Genomic DNA, 17,773 nt, shown 5'->3' on the forward strand with positions numbered 1-17,773 from the left:
TTCATGTATTTGCTCTTGAGCAATGCTTTCATTTTAATAATGATGTCTGCATCACTGCAATGATACTATTAATGGCTCAAAAAAAAATAGAAGTCAAAAAATATCACAAGATAAACAGTAGGAACCGTGTACTTCTTTAGTCCCTGTCAGCTATGCCAAAAACAGACCTCAAGATAGTCAAACTTTTAAGTCTTGCTTGTAAAGAGTGAGCTGCCTGTAGGTAATTTGGTAACATACCAAGAACACCAGTGAAAAATACCAGAAGGTATTAATGTGCTGCTGAGCATCCTGAAGGCAGGAACACCAAGGCAGAACTACCCTGCACAGCAATAGAATGGAAGCAACATTCTATTTCTTTGCAAAGTAAGCACAGGGCTAAATGCCACAGGCAGATGGGAACCCAGGCAGAGGGCCCTCCTCCTGCAGTGCCACTTGTCCAAGCAGCACTCTGCAGGCACAGGGAAATAAACACTTACTTGCCCTAAACCTTTAGGTAAAAAGCAGAATAGCTTCAAAAAGAAGAGTCTGTGTGCCCCTTCATTGCAAACACTACACAGACTGGTGAAACAGTCACATTTCTGGGAAATGAGAGGACAAATCAGAACCCAGTTCCTCCCCTTATTAGATAAATAGTAGCTGTAAAACCAGAATGCATTCCAGGACCTAACTGATAAGAAGCCTCTAAAGTAATTTCTGAAATTCAGCTCCACAAATGAGAGAGGATGAAGAAACCATAGTCTGTAAGCCCTGAAAGGACTCAGATATCCATTTGTCACTCACAAAAATACAATTTCACATGCCTGCAGTGCTTCAGTAAATCATGTGTAACATTTCGAATTTAAGTAATTTTGGGCTGTTACCAAAAGATTAAATACTAGGGGATCAGGAAGTGCCTCCCAGTGCAAACTACTAACAAGTCTCCTTGGGTGACAACATTTTCTTTTTGTGATTTTTTTTCCCCCTTAGGTTGTGTATATTAAGCCACCTCAAGTCTGTGTGTGCTAGTTGTTCATTATGAACAACCAGAATTTTACTGAATTACAACAGACCTTTAAAAATGCAAAATTTATACAGAAAATTTGCACAATAATATCTATGAATATTTACACTATAATCCTCCAGTAAGTACCACCTTACCATCTGCCTCTCTATCCCTTTTCCCCACTTTGCTATGGAGCTTAGATTTGCAAATATCTATTAAGCAGAGAGGCTAAAAGCACCACATGCAACATGATACTGTTGCAAAAGCTGTCAATTTAACTCAAGGGGGGTAATTCCCCATTGTTTTTCTTGGCTTTCACAAACACAAAAGCTTTCTTTTACTGGAATAAGACTGATGACTAAATGAGGGTATTCTGTGATTCTAATTAATTTTTTTTCAAATGCAGAGCCTGAAAGAGTGATATCCACTATTCACTGGTATGAGAAAACTATATAAAAAGGAAGATCGGTGACATTCTGTACAAAAACCTTTAAAAAAAGTGACCTCTGCTGTTCAGCATTATTTACCTCATTAAAGCCCCTTGTATAAGCACTGGGTCTGCTCAAGTAAGTTTCCATTAAGTTCACAGCACAGCAACCTACAGAAAATAAATGAACCTGCACAACATCAGTTTTTTCAGACTGATAGATGAAGTTAACAAGGTTTTCAGGGGGCTTCCCCTGCTTATAAGGGTGGGAAGCACTGGGTTCTCAGTGTAACAGTGTAACACACAGGGTCCAATCTGTGGCCCTGGGTAAGAGCTCAAGCTTGGTGTGATGGGCCAGTTCAGGCCGGCCCCTTCCCACTCCCACAGCAACAAACTTCAGGAGCATCCTGCTCAACTTCTCTCTACAGCTCCCTTCCTTTGCTACTTCCACCCACTCCTACCTCTAAGCTTAGCTGCTCCTCCTCACACACACTGGATCCTACAGGATCAAGTCTTTACCTTTCTTTTAGCCCCTCTACTGCCACTACTGGCTGTACAGGACTTCAGTCAAAAGGAATAGCTGCTCATTTAGCCTTTGCCTGAGCCTTTCTGCCCCTGGAGGAGAAAACGCAAAGCAGCTAAAAGAACAAGTGAGACAATCAAGTACTCACAAAGAGCACTCGTGGGCCAGCAGCAAGGCTAAGGGAGAGAATCCAGCAAAGTAAACCACATGAATGTAGCAACTCAAAAAAAAGCAACTCATCTTGGTGTTTGTAAGAACGTACCTGCAGTCATACAAGCATCTCACCAGCTACTTTTCTCCTTACTGCAACAACCAAATTCACACACCTCACAGAATGAGTCTGACACTTTACTCAAGGTTTCACAGTTGCAACACACAGCATTAGTAGATGTGCATTTCTGCTTTGCATCTTTAAATAAAGGCAAATTCTTTGTAAAGCATATCATAACATGGCTAAGAAAGATCAGCACTCTTAGTGTTTGACACTCTAGGCCTGTGCAGAGCTGACTGGGCAATAAAAGTCATGTGAATGTACGTGCCTGTTCTTCATCAGCCGCACTTCTCTCTTGCGCGCAGCCTCCTCTGCCGGCTGCGTCGGGAGCGCTGGGGAGGATGCCATGACTACTCCTGGTGCGATGGTGCTGGTCGGCGCCGTGCGGATCTGGTAGGTCTGCACGTCTCCTGAGGCAGCTGCAGGGACACACGGGAACACGGCATCAGCCTGCTGACAGCGCTGTCACACGTGCCGTGGAGAGCACCTACTCATCTCTCTAACCTGCCATCTCCCTAACACTCTGTGACCCAGCCATCTCTCTAAGCGTGCAGCCTGGGCCACAGCTTAGGAGGGACAGCCATCATCTGGCTCATCCCTGCTACCTCAGGCTCCATTTATTCATGTATGCAAGGTTTTGGGCAGTCCTGCTGAGGAAGTCTTCACCTGTGCTTGCTAACTTGATTTGTCTTGCGGTATAGCTGTGCTTCTTTCTCCCGTATTGCATTTCTTTGTACTGCTCTGGTTTTTGGGCAGTTCTAGCATTTCTAGAGAGGGATGGAGTCACTATTTCTAGCTATGCTCCAAATGTCTGTCTGGAAAAGGAGGAATTTCATGTGTAAGTATCTAACATAGAAAAAAAAAAAGGGTAAAAATGTAGCATTTACTCCCACAACAGATGGATAGTGCACTCTATTGCTTCTCTAGAATGAGCAAGGTCTTGGCTTTCTTTTATTTTATTAATTTTAATCTTAGGACTGTGATAATTTTGCCTGAGCTCATAAAAAACCACACCACCACCTAAAGAAATCATATGTCCTTAAGAACACAAAAACCCAAAGATAATGCAACAAGAGTACTCTGCTATGCATTTTTACTGATACCTGGTAAACTCTTCACTGGATAATTTTCAAATCAACTCCTTTACAGTCACAGAAGCAGGGGTACATTTCTGTTATTTTCAGTAAAAATTTTTGTAATACTCTTCAATTTTTAAAAAACCAAAGTATGTATTTTGATACAATAGGTCCCCACAACTTACTCTAAGCAAAAGTAGCTCTGCCAAGTTGAGGGCTAGACTCAAATGATCACTTAAGGCACTCTGCTAAATTGTTCTATGATTCCAAGACGCACAGATTGAGTCACTCACTCAGTGACTAGTTACAAAAGTCACAGTAGGAAGAAATGATGACTTGCAATTGAAAAAGGGGGAAAATTACTAAGAAATTAAAGTGATTCTTTAGAAAGAATCAAACATCCTTCTCACCTATCTTAATACTTGCTTTGAATTTCCTATTGTTGCACGTATGGGAGAACTCAGAACTCTAAAGTGGTATTCGTTTTTGCAAAACATATTAAAAAAATTCTGTGGACAAAATGCAGGAAACACAGCATGGAAAAGCAAAAATAAATATATTAAACCTCAAATATCCACAGTTTTACCAATCTAAAGGGAAAGGCTTCAAAAAAAAAAAAAGACAAATAGCTTTGTCCAGAATTTCAGCAATTTTATGGACTTATCTGTGCCAAAGCTGTTAATTCTGTTTCCTGACACATTTGAAGGAGTCAGGCTGGCAACTTCTATCTGCACAGAGAAAATGTTACACAGAACGACTAGCTGTGAACTTTCTCACCTTGTACAACAACTTGGTTGCTGGGTACAAGTATCTGCTGTCCGTCTGTGGTCTGTGCATATTGTAAAATGGTGGTGCCAGGTTGGGTTGCAGCTGCATTGGTCATGGTCAATGTCTGGAGACCTTGTACTCCATCTGTGCCATTGTTAGACAACTGTATTGCTCCTCCTTGGGTGATGGCAACTGCAGACAAAAAAAATCAACCCAGCATTTTAGACAATAATTCATTCATTAACTTACAGTATTAAACCTAGGTATGGAAGAATACTGAAGCTAAATCCTTTGAACCCTTACACACCCCCAAATAAGACACGTGGCTTCAATGTACATGAAAGAAATCATCCTTTGAAAGGTAAGTTTTCAAATGTTTGTGAGGTCCAAAACCTACAGCCTAAAATACAAATCAGTTTCTCTAATAAAACAGAATCGCATGGAAGAGTTACAATCCACCCCCAGCAAATACTTTTTAATTTGTTAAGATTTTCTTCTTGGTTGGTTTAGGTATTTTTCTCAGTCCTTAGTTTTTCTTCTCATCTGAAATTCCTCTCATCTTCTGTGCTTTATGCCCTTCAATCTCCTCTGCTGCTATGCTATCCATCTTGTGTTTCACTTTCTTCTTGATTTGGCTTTTTTTTCTCCTTCTGATTGTGTCCCCACTTCTCTACAATTTCCTGAGACCCTTCCTAGCTGTTTTATCATTCACAAAGGTACAGGTTGGTTCAGGCAGTCTTAGCTTTGTTGGTTTTTTCCTTTCTTTCCTTCAATCCTGTCATGCAGGTATACTGAGACATCGCCCTTTTTGTGACTCACAGAATTCCACTGTGTTCCTATATACAGACATACCAAAATCTCAAGTGTCTGCACATGCAGTTACTGTACAGTTGTAACAGGAATCAGAATCAACCACATCCATTTCAATAAAATTAAGCAGGGTACAAAGCAAAGGGGTTAAGGAATAAACAGAGATACAAAATTTTAAAGAGATTTTAAGAGACAGATGTAAACAGTAGTAGTTCGTAGTTCTTTGTCCCTTTTGTATGTGTTGTATATGTCTCTTACTGTATGGTTAGTGTGAGACAGGATGTGTCTTATCTTTAAGGCCATATCCTCAATCATTCTTCAAGTCAAAACACTGTATCTATAAAATCTAATAAAGAAAACAGAAACATATACTTATGACATATATTAAGGTTGTCAACGACCTTTATTTTTTCAGGACTTTCTAAAAATTTAATTGCAGATCATAGTTTTTTTTTCTAATGATGAGGTTACAGCTTTGTGAACAAGTGTTAATGACCTGCCACAAAAAAAAAAAAAAAAAAAAAGAAACTTCTGAATTCCCCCATCTAGTTCCTGAAGTGAAGAAGTTTATAATAGCATTATGGTTAGTTCCTGTTTTGCCTCAGGATGCATTAGCTGAGGCAAGCAGTCCCAGAATGTTAATCGAGCCTTTCCAACACTTACAATAGAAATGTGTTTAAAAGGCCTGGTTAACAGTCAAAATAAAGTAATATTTTTTCACCTCCTGCTTTGTCCTAGTTGAAACAACAGTTACAGAAATAATAGTTCTTCATCTTCTCATCCCCACTTACTAGCACCACTGAGAAATTCAGACTACATACTGTACTGCCCACTGCTGGTTTGGTAAATGGGAGTTGGCACCGTAACAGTGGCGATGGCAGGTGCTGCTGTTTCCTCTTCAGACTTTTCTTCTTCAATCCTTGGCACTCCTGGGGCGTCTGAGGACAAGTCATTCAAAATTTTTCTGGCAAAGACAGTGTGTTGTAGAGATTTTAATAAAAATTGGGGGAGAAAAATAGTCTGATACACAATGCTGGGGAAATCTGTGAAGTGAAGCAAGCCAGCAAGGAAAATGTAAGTGGAGAATGAAAACCACACACTATCTTCAAACTCTTATTGGAGAGGATTGTTCAAAATGCCAAGCACCCTTGATGGGCAAGGGAGCCAGCACAGAACAGCTGTGCTTGTCAAAACCCATGATACAGCTATTACAATCTTTCCTTTTTCTTCAGAGCATGTTTCTCTCATCCATTTTTATTTGTTTCCTGCTTTTAGCTATATAAATATTTGGGAAAAAAGTCAGAACCTATCTCCTCACTTACACTGGGGGAACTGCTCCATTTCAAAGACTATAAACACCTCAGCCAGAGAGCTGAGTACCAAGGGAGTTAGCAGGAATGCTTGCAGAGAGCCAGCAGTTCATAATTTAACACCTGCCTGGGAGACATAACCCAGTGTTTGAGAACAGTCTCACAGTTCACAGGTGCCCTGCCTGAGAAAGTTCATGGGTAAAGGAAAGAACAGATTGTTTCATTATTTCCATGAGCTAATTATTCAAAGTCAAAACTTCTAAAACATCACTGCTACAGGTCCCACTGAACATGACTATAGACTGACCACAGCAGTCATTGCAATCTGCATCACTGAGATCAAACACTGTCCTTTCTCAGAGGACTGTTAAGCCCTTTTCACTGCTGGCATATTCTATTATGTCTCAGCAAAGTGCAGTAAATGCCCTTAGGTAAAGGGCAATGTTTTTTGTAATTCTCCTCCTATGTTTTCCAGTGAATTGGCAAAGGAACTCAGTGGGATAAAGCAAACACAGCTATAGACCCCAAGTTCCAAGACAACGCTATTTTCTTATACAAGCCTCCTAAGGCTGTGGGAGCCAGAACACCTGTATGAAGCTATCTGGGGACAGCAGTCATTCTGCTTAGCAGCTTCACAAACAGAGCTTTGCTGTTGCTGTTTTGACTTTGTGTGCATGCAAGAAACCCCAGCACTAGAAAACACTGTGCAAAGAACCACTTAGACAAATAAAAAATTCCCATCCAAAGAGTTTGCAATCTAGGTGTTAGATCAGAAACTAGTGAATGAAACAGATGAAAAAATATGGAGAGAGTCGGGATGATGAACAAAACCCAAGGAGACAAAAAAAATCACTTTTTAACCTCATGTCATTATGACAAGGTAGGTTAAAGCCTACCATCATAAAAATGGATTTAAGGTAAAGGATAAGGTGGCAGCTTTACAAATACAGGAGCTATGAACTGATGGAATACATAATGTACTTTAGTAGCAGAATCACAGAGGAGTTTTTGTGGAAGAGGTATAGCTTTCAATTCTATGAACATATCTGAACCTATCTTGTTTCTGGGGCCAGTTACAGCAGGTTAAGTAATGCCAGCTGGGAAGTCAGTAAAGACAGCAGTGGCCTTTAAGACCTAACCAACACCAGCCCAGAATGTGAGCTGCACACAGAGGTTTTACAGCTAACAAATGTTGCTGTGTCACCATAATCTGGTTTGAAGACAGAGGCTGTGTTGTGGCACCAGTGCACACAAAAGAGTCCACCTCAATGAGAAGTCAGCAAGCACAAGCACCCTCTTCTCAGTCTTGCTGCTTGTTCGCTTAGCTCTGTTTTCTCACCATATACAGCCACTCTTCCATATATAGTAAAATCAAGTATCTTGCTGCAGAAGCAGACTGAAGGGAATCTGTGGCAGCCTTGAAGTTAACACTGCTCCTCACAAATAAAAATATTTTCCAGATCTATTATGGCTAGGGGTCTTCAGCAATGATTTTCACTATCTTTGGCAGAACAGCCTTGAAGGCTGCTGGACAAGGCAGACAATAATCTCCCAAGTGCTAAAAAAGTATCATGGTTGAGATATGCTCAGGCCTACAGCCCAGCTTCTATTTCCAAGGCTATCCTCATAAAGAAAAAAGGAGCACTTGGATTTTTTAAAGCAGCAGGAACTCACAGGTCACTTAAAACCTACTGAACCCAGAGCTGCTCCTTAATGCTATTTAGCGTATTTTGAGAATGAAAGTGGGATTTAGTACAGACATTAAAAGCTGTACAAAGGCTTAATTAATAAAGTAATATGACACACCACGTGAAGGAGAACCTCAGGTGGTTTTGCCAGAGGTATTTGCCATGAGGAATAGACACTAGATACCTTTCACTACATTGAACTAATATACTGACTTAAGTTTAAACACAAACTATTTGGCTCAAGCAGAAATTCTCTCTGAGCTATGGAACATCACAGCTTCCTTAAGTCTCATGGGAGAAAGGAATTAAGTTTGATTGCTGCTAGCATTTCAACAATAATGAAAACCAGTAGAGTTGACTTTTTGCAGACTACAGATTACACAGAAGTCCCTTTTTGCAAAGCTTCAGTGTATTTTGTATATTAAGTATTCATTAAAGCTGTTTCTAAGGCATTTATCATAATGATACTTCAATCTTCTGAAATGTGGCAATTAGCATGTTCTCAGCTCACTTCAGTCTTAAGTGAGTGTAACAGCTGCTTATCTCTTTACATCCTATTCCATGGACATATTCCATATTCCAATTGCAAGACATTATAGAAGAGAGATTTCAGTTAAATGTTAAATCTAAAAATAATAAAAATACAATCCCACTGTTTGTATCTCCATGTGAACACACGCATCCATCAAGAAATGCTTCTGCTTTAACCTTCATACCTGTAGGAGGGTCGTCTGGACAGAATTTCTCTTCGTTTCTGTGAGTCTGTGACACTGTCTACTGATTCCTGTGAATCCTCACTTTCTGCTATAGTGGAGATCTGTAAATAAGAATAGCAATCAAATTTAACAAGCCACTTCCAATGCCTTTATTTTAAGGAAATGTTGACATCCTGTGAAAAACACCACAATGCAAGTGATCTATCTAGACAATGAACAGAAAGTTACTGCTTAGTAATAGATCCAGCAAAGAATGACCAGTGATCTACTCATCAGAATGTTCTTTATAATTTAAATACTTCAATAAGAAAACCTAAACATTAATACCATACGGTTTTTGCTTTCCATGATGTTTTGTTCTCATCCATTGCAAGGAAACAAAGATTTTTTTTAGTAAAATTTAGGGAGAGAATAAGTAAACCAAATTAAGGTAGCAGAAAGGTTTGGAAACAAAGAATATAATACTGAAAAAATATCAGTTTATAAATAATGAGGTAGATATGTTAAAGAGAGACTGCCTTTTATGGGAGAAATTGACAGGAAAATGTCATACATGAAGATATTTAAAAGTAACATATTGCTGCAATTCTGAATATCTGTGCTAAAAAAGCAAATTGTTTATGCAGGAAAGCTATAATAAAAAATATTAAAATAATTTAGATAATTTTCAATTTGAAATGTGCATGACAAACTACATAAAAGCTAATTATGCTTATGTGAAAAACAGAGCTCACATCCTGACAATTTATACATGGTAGAGAAGATTCTTAAAGGCTCAAAAATCTTGCTGGCACCCACATCTCACAATTGTCAGATAGAGGGCCTGAATATGTCCAAGGCTGACTGTGAACTAATATCAAAACATGATGCATCTGCATTGAACCAGGTGAATTCCAAGCATGGCTTTGCTGTCAGTCTCTTATCTTCTACCTCCATGGTAACAATTTGTGCACTTATCTCAAAACTGCTCACCTCTGATAGATTAAAACTCTAAACTTTTGACTGCAATGGCTAAGGGTGGTAGAGCTTGTCACAAACTCAGCCCTGAAGCTGAGAAGGAAAAAATAAAGATTATTATCAGAATGGTCTAGTTTTAAATTATGTATACCTTATTCTTAAAAATTATATCCAGTTGAATATCTCTATCAAAAAGTCGTAATACCTACTTTTTGAAATTAAACCTTTTCTGAGCTAATTGTTCTAACAGCAAATGAATAATGTATAGTCCTTGTCCTGTGTAGCTGCTGTACACCAAAAAAAATCTGCATTCAGTAACACTGAACTTCCAGTGGATAAAAAGCAAGTTAGAGGTTTTAAAGATTTCAGACTACTTGCCTCCTATCTTGCTTCACAGAAGAGAAAATGCTAAGGCTTCCACACAACACTCAACCAGAACATTTTAAAACCATTTCTGTGTAAGGACTGAGAGGTTTCTTTTAAGAACCAGTAACATACAGAGACCCTTATTGTAAACCAATGCAAATACTTCTTAGGGAGCAAAGACTCTCATTCTAGAATACTGGTCTCATTAATTATTAAAAACTACATTACTACAAAAAACTTATACTTTTGTTCACTTCAGAATAGTATGAACTCTTACTCAATAAAAATGTATGTAAATACAATATAGAGAAAAAGTAGAGTAATACTGTAAGAAAAACCATAAAGCTGTTAAACTCACCAAACAAAGGCTAGAGGGAAATGAAACTCAGCAATGCTTGAAAATGAAAACTGGTTAAGCCAGAACAGAAAAGTCAGAGTAGCAAATACTGTACAGATTTGCAGAAACACAAATACATTGAAACCAGTGCAATGACAGGCCTATTTCAAAGGCCCAATTCACATATTAGGAATTTTTTCAGTCAGTACCTGAACTGTCTGGACCTGTGGAGACTGAATAACTGATGGCTGGGCAGCCTGAATTACTCCATGCACTTGAACCGTCTGCCCATTGGGCAGCTGAACTAAGGTCACCGTGGGTGCAGAAGATGTTGCGTGAGCTGCTGGCATAGATACCTGCAAAGAAGAGACAGCATAAATTAGGTTATTGCAAAATCTCCTTAGTTCAGTATTTGTTTTGGTGAAAGAACTATGTGTCTTCTAGACCCCAGTCAGATGACCCAAATGTTTCAGTGTAATATAAAACCCCCTGAACTGCCTGAGCCCAACACCTGACCTACTTCACAAAATAATCTAATGCAGAATTTCTGGAGACTCAAGCATAATTTGTAAAATCACTGACAAGAAAAAGAAAAACACAATTGCCTCTATTTTGAGGTAACCTGATACAAACACATCATTACCTTTCACTTACTTCACTTGGATACTGCTCAGACTCGGGTGTACTCCTACAGACACTGCTGAGTCAGAGGCAGAAACATATGGGAGTGGAAGTATTTTTGTTCTCACTCAGAAAAATGCAAAGAATTTGCCAGATGTAAGAACTTAACATTTTTAGGGAATCATACCTTTCACTTTCTACAGATTAAGCCATATGAGTAGCTGGCAAAGTGCATGTAAATGAAGAAAACTGACCATGTGTTCAGACAGAAAAACCCCATGAGTTTGCAGTGGAAATAAGTATTTTGTAGGCAGTCACTGTGATTATTGTGTAACAGGTCAACACAAACTCTAGTTTCAAGAGTTATTTCTATGAGGAAAAATTGCCCATGTTTTAAACACAACTGTTTCTCCAGCACAGACCTGCAGGCACAGCAGCCATGCCAACAGGGACACACTGATGACATCAGCATGGCACATTATGGCTCGGCCTTTGGGGACAGCAGTAGCCACACACAGCTGCTCATGCCACACGGGACAGCCTCACCCTGGCAGGCCACAGGAACTACTCTGGGTAGCTGAAGTGCCATGTACCAAGGCTGTTCCATGGCTGGGCCAAAGCCCAGTGCACATCCAGAACTTCCAGCTGCCTGCTGACACGATGTCTGTGTTAGGGGCTGGGGGCTCCTGAAAGGCTGCAGGGTGCCAGCACACCCCGCCCTCAGTGAGTGTCCCTCCCACACGCCATGGCCCTCAGGGAAGGACTGCAGGCAAGCGTGAGCTGCTCTGGCAGACCTCAGCCAGGTCATGGGTCACTGACTCACCAGCTTTCTTCTAGTCTGGAAAACCTAACAATGCTCCAAGGTTCAAGAGCATTTAAAAAAAATTCGATCCACATAGCTGCAGTGCAAGGAAGGGCTGCACTGCTGTCCTATCTCATCTCAAAGGACTCCTATGTACTGGATGCAGAAGGAAATCCTCTGCTGTCCCTGTGAACACATTAATTCTCAAAAAGCTGCAATAGCTCAGCTCTGAATTTTCATAAACATCCACCACTTACAATGAAATCTCATTCAACAACAAAATTAAAGGGAATTACATGTAGACCTCTCTCATCCACAGCTGTCTCTCTCTAATCCACCAATTTGCATTTGCTTTTACCTTCCTTTTTATCTGCTTTGTCAGGAAAGCAGATGCAGCATTATGTGGTGCTACTTAACTTGCATCTGAGAGAAACTGGGCTGAGATTAACATGAGAGCCCCCTCCTCTGACAAATTATATTCTTTTACCAAGTGACCTTTCTTAATAATGCATGTCTGACTAAACAGTCCTTGGCAATGACAGCAAAGCTGATCAACTGGAGGCTGCTGTGGCTGGATTAAGCCCACAGCAGAGTGTAACTTCCGCACATGTCTCTGACTCATACCTTGTGGAACTGGGACGAGTTTCCTTTTGACTCTGAAAGCTACCCTGAACTCACTAAAAACGCAGCAATTAAACTAAGCTTGCAAGAGGAGTGACCTTACAAGAGATAATGGAAGAATTAAATTGATATAATTAGTTATTTAGATTTGGCTAGGCCTCTGAGGGCACTCCCTAATGCCAAACACTGCCACTTCACTTATTAAAAATATCATAGTAACGTAACACTGATGTGAACAACACGAGGAATTATGTTTAGACTGTTTTATCTCCACAAACTCTGTACAGGCTGGGGGAAAAAAAAGGTGCAAATAATATAGTGAATGACAACATGGTGGTTCACGTGGATTTTAACCATTCTTGTAAATTTTTTTTTTACTTGGAAAAAAGTCTCATTCAAGTACTGGGGTAATTATGTCTGAGTAAAGTGCATGCTACCCAATACATACTTGTAAGTTCAGCTCCCTAGAGGTTAGTATGTTAGCACATAAATGTAAAACATTCTTGATTCTCTGGACTAAACCTTAAAGCACATCAAGTGAGCAGCAGTTAACTGGTTTTGCAGGAGAAATAAACTACTTCCACTCAGTTCACATTGAAGTGTTATTCACACCACCTACATCCTCTGCCTAAGTTAGACAGTGAGAAAACTGCCCAAAGAGGCAAGCTGGTGCAGGGCAGCTGGTGGCTTGTAAATTCACACTACAGCTTCACACAACAAAATCAACCTGTGCATTTAAACAGCTCCAATCCCTACACTATCACTTGAATGGAAATGTACGGACTACGGAGGGCAGGACTTGTTTGGAAGTCTCTGGACTACCAAAAAGTGCAATGACTTTAAAAAGACACTAATCATTTATAGAAACTAAGTGATTTAACACTTGTGCCACTTAAAAGACACTCAATTCCATAAACTATGAAATCAGAAACACCTGTTTGTTTTTTGCAGACTACAATTAGTTTTCAAATTAAATGGTTACAGGAGAGAGCCAAACATATTCTGTAGTCATTTATATAATGGGGTTGCTTCTGCCAACCATCAGTGTATCTGAAAACGAAACCCAGTTCCAAAATCAGAGATGTAGCTGGGATTGTGTTTCTTGTCTCTCCAAAATAATTTGGGGACAACAAATGATCTACTTCTGTCTCTCTAACTTGCCAATTCTGTGAAACTCTGGAGACAACAGGATCCCACCTGATAAAATATTTTATTTGCTGCTACATATTTAATCTGTTTTCTTCAGAATTAAACTGACTACTACAGGTAAGTTTTTAACAGAAAACACAATAGCAAGACAATCCAGTCAATATAAAAAAAGACAGTAGGTTACACGTATTGAAATGAATACCTTTCAGTGGTATGGTTGTGGTAAAGAATGCTAGAAATGTTTTTATTTATTACTGTGTTAACATTACACAATTTACACACATACAGCTCTTCAGAACTAACAGAGCCTACTACTCTACTGCTTTAAAAATGTGAAGACAAATATTAAAAGAACTATACATCACATGTGTTTCAGAATGGTATCAATAGAATCTTCTCTCAGGCCCGTAAGCAAACATTATCCCTCTTAAAAATATTAACCATAAGTAAAACTATTACACCATATGATTTTTATACCTGGGCTAACGTTGCAATCTGTGGTTGTGCCTGTACTGTCATCTGTTGGGTTTCTGCCTCTGTACCGGCTGCATCTCCACTCTGCTGGTTCTCTGCTCCAGATTCCATGGTCATTTAGTTACCTACAATCACAATATTTGTCGTAAGTCTGGGTTGGTATGCAAGTCCATTACTCTTGGTGAATCTGGCAGTAATCACTGCAGCTGACTTCCCATTACGACATACTGTTTTAATTTGCTTATTAAATGTTGCCAAATTATTAGTATTCAGGCAAATTCTTTTCATGCCAGGTGTTTGCCTCAGGTTGATTTTTCTGCATGTAATGTTTCTGAAAAACAAGTCCAGTCTCCTCCAACAATGAGAACAGGAAAAAATGCATTCTGCTCATCCTAAAAAAACTGAGCAATTGCGCTCTGATGACCTAACACCTCTGCAATTTGCAATAAAGACCTGTCCATATGTCAGGAAGGGCACTCCCTCAGTGCCAAGATGACAACATGCCCTGTTACAGCCCTCCCTCTCCCCCCAGCTGTAGTCTGCAGATATCCAACAGCAATTATTCTGTGCTGGGCACTCAGTCATCTTTGCCTGAACTAAATATACAACATCTCCATGCAAGTTCTTTCCATCACCACACTGTGTATGGCTCTATGTCACAGCAACTTCCACCCAGTGATTTTAAAGCCAGTATACAAAATGATGGAAGGCATTTCTACTTGAACCTTACCACAAATGTTTTTATATTTAGAGATATGCATTAGTTTGCCATCATCTAAGTTTTTTATCATATACAGCTCCTAATACACTGGTATTTCTGAACACTAACTGAGCAAACCTAGATCACCAGAACATACAACTCTATAAAAAGAGGTTGCATAACTTCCAAACCCATGCACGTAGGCAGAGTGCAATGTCTGTTAAATTCTGCACTGATCTCAGAAAATCACTTTTCAGCTCTTCTTTAAGTACTGATATGAAAATATTTGATATAAAAAAAAGAACTTCAAAATACAAGGAAATTATATAGCAATGCTACTGTATTATACTGAACTCCAAATACCAAATATTAAGAATGGGTATAACCTCCACAGACACATCACTTATTCTGTGTACCACCCTGTGCTGCCCAATCTATTCTGGCCTCTGGCTACCCCAGGGCAGCACACCTCTCTTCAGAGCTGGTTCAAAACCATCACTAGAGCATTTCTGCTTTGGGAAGGGGCCTGGAGGCAGAGGATGCTCAGAGCAGAAGAAAGAAGCAGAAATACCCCTCTCCTTCCCTGGCCCCCTGAGAAAAAGACTTAGAAGCATCAATACAGGTCGTGGTACCATGTCCACTCTCCAGACATTTCATTTTAAACACAAAGTCAAGGAAGCTTTCATTTCAATGCAAACTATACCTGAGTGTTACAGGAAAGAGAATACCTTTTATACCACCTAAAACACCAGAGTCACAATTCAATCCTGAATATGAAATGTCTCACAGTAAGCAATTGACAATCACGAAAGATAAAACGGCTTTTCCCAGTAGTAACTGCATGCTACAACAAAAGAAATAAAGTCAGTGTATATAAATAAAAATCTGTATATTTACTATTGAAAGCGATGGTTCAAATGAGTGTGTGTCAACACTGAAATGTGTCAACGCTGAAATGTAAAGTATCAAATATTGAGTTCTTACATCAGTAAAGAAGGAAAATAATTAAATCTGCTTTTCCTTGAAAATTAACAATAAAAGAAAATATAGAATTTTTTTTAAAGCAAATTAAACTATTCTAAGCAGTGGAATTTTGTTATGCCTCTCTCTCTAGCCAAGATTTCTGTACTACAAACCAAGTCTTTCCCATGTTGTGTTTCATTTTTCAAAAAGCACACAAGAAAACCCATGCACTATTAGTATTTGCAATATATTTTACCAAACAGCTTTTAAAGACTTAATTACAACAGTTTAGACGGTTTTCTATCCCAACTTTAACACACAAGTCACATTTTAACATTTAGTCCTCCATGCTATATACCCATTTTTAAGTATTCAGTAGTTTGAAAACTACAAACCAGACTCCCATAGATTTCCTTTTCATTTTTATCATTTCCATTACCATTTTACTATTTCTCCAAGGTAAGCAAATTAACAACTTTTTCCCAATTCTGTGCATGTATCATGGTGACTCCAGCCAAGCCTCTCCAAAGAATTTTGAACATAACTTTCCAGCTACAAATGCAACTATACTGCAAAATAATGCTTTTATTTGCTGATAGAAATCGTGACTCCAGCATGGAGTCAGTGGGGATTAGAAATGGATGAAATGTGCAAGTATCAGGTATTTAGCAATGTTCACAGAGGTAAATGTGTTGCCAAATTCCTGCTGATAATGCAGTGTTTTCCCAGGAAGAATTTCCAATCCTCTCATACACTATTCAGCCAAGGTCCTCTGTCTTTACAAGCTTGGCTTCCATGCTTGCATCATCTTTTGCATAGGTAATCAGCAAAAGGATTAACTGTTTGAGATACTCCCTCTTCTACACCAACATTTCAGAAATCAAATTCTTAATATTAATTGCAAACACCTAAAAGGAACTTCCTCATTTCGTAATGTAAGAACAAAGCAGTGCAGGAAGCTGCTGTGAGATTTACATATTGACACATGCAGTTTAAGTGAGTTTCCAACGACCTGCAGTTTTTTGACAAGCTCTCAGTCTCATGTTATTTACAGGTTCTAAGGACTCTGGTTCAATTTAGCCTGTACATATACATCACAGTATTTGAATTCTAACAGCCTCACTACTACCTTTTAAAGTAAATTGTGGGGAAAAGGAGGAATCAGATTTTTGAGCATCAAGGCATCATATTCCAGAGACACTGGCCACTACATTGTCTAAAGTTTGGGTATGATCAAGATTGCCAAGATGTACAGGACCATGCACACAGAACATAAACACTAAGTTGTGTGTATGGTAAAGCCATGACAGATGAAATTAAGGCTGTCAATTCCTATTCTTGCAATTTACTGTGTAAGAGAAGAAAATACGCTTGGTTTGAAACCTTAACCTTCCAACACATATAAATTAATGCCAATCTGTACATCTCCTTTCTAAGCTTTCATACCCCTAGTCTAGACAAGCTTTGCTGACATGTACCCCAGCATCTTTCTGTTCTTGTGGGTGCCACCTCCTCCTTTTATTCCTCCTGCCCTGTTCACAGTGGCCCACCCTGCTCCCTGGCACTGATTTCCCTGGCAGGCACCACATCAGGACTTCTCAAATGAAGACAGAGATTTGAAAAGTGTCCTAGTGGGGAACAAGTCTCCAGGGCATGGACAGCATATGAGAGCCAAGCGAGCACTCTTCTCATTTTTCCTTGCTTCCAGGCTACTTTCCAACTTGTCAGGAGAGACAACCAAATGCACATACTTGGAGAAAAGATTAGTAACTACAGTATTGAACCAAGTACTCTAAATGAAACTAACTGAAAACCACAGCTATTAACCAGAGTGGGAAAAACAGAGACTGCTTGCCTGAAACATCCTGGGTATGAACTCTGAACACCAGAAAGCTGATGAGACTAACTAGTTAGAGATGGTTTAACTTATGACTTTTGTAGTGCACAGCTTTCTTCATTAGTTCAAAAGTGGCAGCAGTATTATATTTACTAATGCTTTTACCAATAACTTACTTACTAATGATCTCAAATTCTGGAAGTGAAGAGCCAAACAGTGAAACATTCAGCTGAAGATGGGCATTTATTTTAGCTAAATCAAGACTGGGAGAAAGGAGTTCAGCAGAGGATAACTAACTGTCCCAGATGAATTTACTCCATGACCACAAAAGACAGATGTTACTAAAAACAAACCATTGCAGAATGCAACTGAACT

General features: G+C 39.3%; 1 protein-coding gene across 3 annotated transcripts in view; it reads right to left on the reverse strand.

Annotated features, from left to right (window-relative positions):
• Nucleotides 1-17,773, reverse strand: part of CREB1 (cAMP responsive element binding protein 1) — a 39,719-nt gene that overhangs the window by 6,888 nt on the left and 15,058 nt on the right. The window contains exons 2-7 of one of the 3 annotated variants that reach the window (XM_053947382.1): nucleotides 13,902-14,023; nucleotides 10,441-10,587; nucleotides 8,572-8,672; nucleotides 5,679-5,821; nucleotides 4,057-4,239; nucleotides 2,472-2,622 (exon numbers count right to left, since the gene is read on the reverse strand). In XM_053947382.1, the coding sequence (XP_053803357.1) occupies nucleotides 2,472-2,622; nucleotides 4,057-4,239; nucleotides 5,679-5,821; nucleotides 8,572-8,672; nucleotides 10,441-10,587; nucleotides 13,902-14,015 (839 nt within the window). In that variant the 5' untranslated portion in view covers nucleotides 14,016-14,023. Of the gene's footprint in view, nucleotides 1-2,471; nucleotides 2,623-4,056; nucleotides 4,240-5,115; nucleotides 5,166-5,678; nucleotides 5,822-8,571; nucleotides 8,673-10,440; nucleotides 10,588-13,901; nucleotides 14,024-17,773 lie in introns of those variants that run through there. The other 2 variants (XM_053947383.1, XM_053947384.1) reach the window with 2 other exon arrangements.

The sequence above is a fragment of the Vidua chalybeata genome, chromosome 7 (genome assembly GCF_026979565.1).
Source record: "Vidua chalybeata isolate OUT-0048 chromosome 7, bVidCha1 merged haplotype, whole genome shotgun sequence".
In the NCBI taxonomy this organism is placed as follows: domain Eukaryota; kingdom Metazoa; phylum Chordata; class Aves; order Passeriformes; family Viduidae; genus Vidua; species Vidua chalybeata.